This window comes from Nanorana parkeri, unplaced genomic scaffold (genome assembly GCF_000935625.1).
Source record: "Nanorana parkeri isolate BGI_ZX_2015 unplaced genomic scaffold, ASM93562v1 scaffold19, whole genome shotgun sequence".
Taxonomy (NCBI): Eukaryota; Metazoa; Chordata; class Amphibia; order Anura; family Dicroglossidae; genus Nanorana; species Nanorana parkeri.
In genome coordinates this window covers 2,018,944-2,022,314 of record NW_017306287.1, presented here as the reverse complement: position 1 = coordinate 2,022,314, position 3,371 = coordinate 2,018,944, and the positions used below count along the sequence as shown (strand labels likewise).

Below are 3,371 nucleotides of genomic sequence, written 5' to 3'. Positions count from 1 at the left end.
TTCAAACCCCCCCCCCCCCCCCCCAGCTTTATAATTTATTGTTACATTATAACATTTTTTTTTTCTTTTAATTTCATATGGATGCGGACATATAACTTGTCCAGTGTTTAGTAGCAGTTTGTCTCATGTGGAAAGTTATTCCAAAGTCATACTTATTGCTTTTGTTTTTTGTTTTTAATCGCTGTAGAATACACAGACGAAACAGCTCTTATTCCTAAGAACTCATCTGTCATTGTGCGGAGAATTCCTATTGGTGGCGTGAGAACTACAACCAAAACATTTGTCGTGTAAGTTGTAATTTTTCACCATGTTGTTGCTTCTATATTGCAGTTTGTTACATAAGGAAATTTAGGAATGTGCCTTTGGTGACTGGTTAGTTTTTCAGATTTTGTCCTTAACTTGCTGTGAGAAATTGAAACATAGAATTGGGTTGCTTTTGGAAATAAAGTCCAATTAGCAATTAATGCAGATGTAATTTTTTACTTAAAAGTATAATCTGCTCCTATACTCTGCTCCTGTCATCCTATCACCTAATACCAGCTCTGTAATACTGATCCGGACTGTATTAGGTTCTCATCTGGAACAGAGCTGGGGAGGGGGTGATCATGTTGCTGGTAGGGCTTGTTCATACCAGTTTAGGGCTGCAACAACTAATCAACATTGATTATAATCGATTATTGAAAAAGTTGTCAACTTTTTCAATAATCGATTAATCGTCTTCCGATCAGTTGGCCCTGTTCACGGCTCCACACACACTGCGTGCCGCACCTCTTCCCCACCTCACGTTCGCCGCTGCCAGACCCGCTCGCCCGCATCCACGCTCTTCACGCTGCACCATCCGATTAATCGAACTTAATAATCGGCTAACCGATTTTGAAAATAATCGTTAGCTGCAGCTCTATACCAGTTAGTGTGTTCCAGAGCGGTTAGCTGCTGGAACACACTGTATCGGATCCTGGCCGGCTACCTGCATTCTGGCGAGGGAGGGGGCTTGGCGGTGCAGGAGCCAGCCAGGCTGTGGTACAGTGCGTTCCAGCAGCCAACTGCTCTGCAATGCACTGTAGCTAGTGTGAACAAGCCCTTACTACCAGGCCTTGGCAGTTAGTATCGGCTTTTGTTAACATATGAGATTATAGGACAGGGTAGTTGGGGGTGTAATAGAGTTTAGGTAAGGCCTCATTCACCCAGCATAGAGTGGGGCTGTGCAGATCCATGCGGCGTGCACAGCCACATCGGGCTGTTCCGCGAAAGGGCAGGTGCTGCGTGTGATTGTAAGCAGCAGCCTGTCCTTCCCTATGGGAGGATGCGGCCGTACGCTCCCCTGAGCTGCACATCCGTGCGGTTGTCAATGCTCGGACGCAGACAGGATCCATATTGTATCTGAATAGTTTTAGTTTTGCTCTTTAAACGCCAACTGATCATAGGTTGCTTAAGCAAATACTTGCGCTATCAGAAGCTTTATTCAGCTTGAATGGGACATGAATACAGACAGCAGCAAAAACCTCTCCTTCCTGGTGGAAGGGGGTCTGAAACGCAGTGAAATCACTGTACAGGGGAGATAGATTTTGCAAGTGGATAGTAATGAAAAACCTGACATGTTCTAACCCTTCCCTGCTCTTTAAAGAATAAAACAGAGTTTGATACACTATATATACACCCTTTTAGTGTGTATCTAGGGCTTTGAAATGGTAAAAAACTTGCCCTCTGCCAAAAAAATATAATTTAGTAAGGCCTATACTGGCAGTGCATATATCACATGGGTGATTTGGCCTGCATTCCATACAGGTAGTTCATATTGCTCAGTATGAATCTTGTAAAATGCTCAGCAATTGTATCTACTGTATATCTTTGTGTTTTAAAGTAATTTCACTAATTGCTTTTCTCTTTTCTGGTTTGCATTCTAGAAATCGTAATGAGCCAGTGAGTGGAACATCAAAAGCAGTATGTAAACCCACAATCACCCTTTTTCCTTATACTTCTTTACTCCAGCCTTTAAAGTGCAGGCACCCTCCTGCTTCTCTTTCTGTGTGGTTCTGTTTAAACTGTGAATTTGTTAATTTGCCAATGTATTTTGCACACTGGTAATGATGAGCACTTTGTGAAAGTGCACAATTCCCCTTGGCACTGTATTTCATATTGAATGCAATATTATATCCTGTTACACAGGACCTTGTACCGTCTGTATGAGCGGTCACTAGTGTGAACATGCTGTCATGTTCTGTTGTGTTTTGACTTTAAGATCTGTTTGTATAGGTCTTTTTGTATTGTTTCTTTACAATAAAGTATTACATGTGTCAGTTTTTATAAAACACATTATGAAATGGGGTTTGTTGACATTTATATCTGGCCTTATTTTACATATGTACTGATTTTATTATGAACTGCCTTTTTTCTATACCTGCAATTTCTTGCAGCATGCTTTGTAACTGTTGTTACATTATATTGTTGACTAATTACAGATTATCTGTTTTCAATGCACTTGTTCTCCACTGGGTTGTGGCCTCGCCTTATTGTCTGTCACATGTGATGTCTCAAAAGCATTGTAGCCAAGTCATTTTTACCCTACATAGGCAGTTACTGCTCTTTTGCTGTCCCCCAGGGTCTGGCACAGCAGAGCTATATATTGCATATTAATACAGGGCTAGACAAATCTCTAGAGTCACATAGTCATTGGAAGACTTTTCAGTCTCTTCAATTTAAAACATACAGAATAAAAACAAAGACTTGTACTCTGGAGTTAACATAAAGCAATGTTACCAGTCTTCCTAAGATTGATTGAGTCTCCTGGAAAATGTGCTGCTTAAAACTCCTTCAGTACTATGTGAAGGTTCTCATTCATCCAGGTCATGGTATATCTGTGAAAAGTAAGTCAAGGCAACTGGACTTGCTGCATATATGTACATCTTCAAGAAAAATACTGCAAGTCCAGTTGCCTTGACCTATTTTTTACAGATATCCTTCAGTACTAGTCACACATGCCCACACGGAGCCACAGGTCATGTGAGCTCTGCTGTAAGTAAGCAGATTGGCTTATCTTCAGCATGACCAAGTAGCTCCTTAGGCATGTGGTCAGCACTGAAGAGCGCCTGAAGCACCAACTTCCTTCTTTTCCTCTTTACCCATCCCAGCAAGACTGTTAACATAGTTCTATGTTAGTATTTGTTTATGGGTCCACTTTAAAAGGGGAGATCTGTTACAAAACTGTTCATTCTCAGTCTGCGAGCTCGGTCACACCAGCCCGCATGCTAAAATGCCTGTGGGCTGCTGGCTGTGGTGTATGTGGTGGTGCTTTGTGGTGTTACAACAAAGGGCAATCTGTTTGTTTTTAACTTTTAAAGTGTCACAAAATCAGACTTGAATTAAGTCTTCAC

The 3,371-nt window shown here is 41.5% G+C and overlaps 1 protein-coding gene across 1 annotated transcript in view; it reads left to right on the top strand.

The window, feature by feature from the left end:
- LOC108791193 (E3 ubiquitin-protein ligase RBBP6-like) overlaps positions 1-2,342 on the top strand; it is an 11,320-nt gene extending 8,978 nt beyond the window's left edge. Inside the window, exons 2-3 of the mRNA XM_018561604.1 lie at positions 188-287; positions 1,905-2,342. Coding sequence (XP_018417106.1) covers positions 188-287; positions 1,905-2,085 — 281 coding nt within the window. The 3' untranslated portion in view covers positions 2,086-2,342. The remainder of the gene's footprint in view (positions 1-187; positions 288-1,904) is intronic.
- The last annotated feature ends 1,029 nt before the right edge of the window (positions 2,343-3,371 follow it).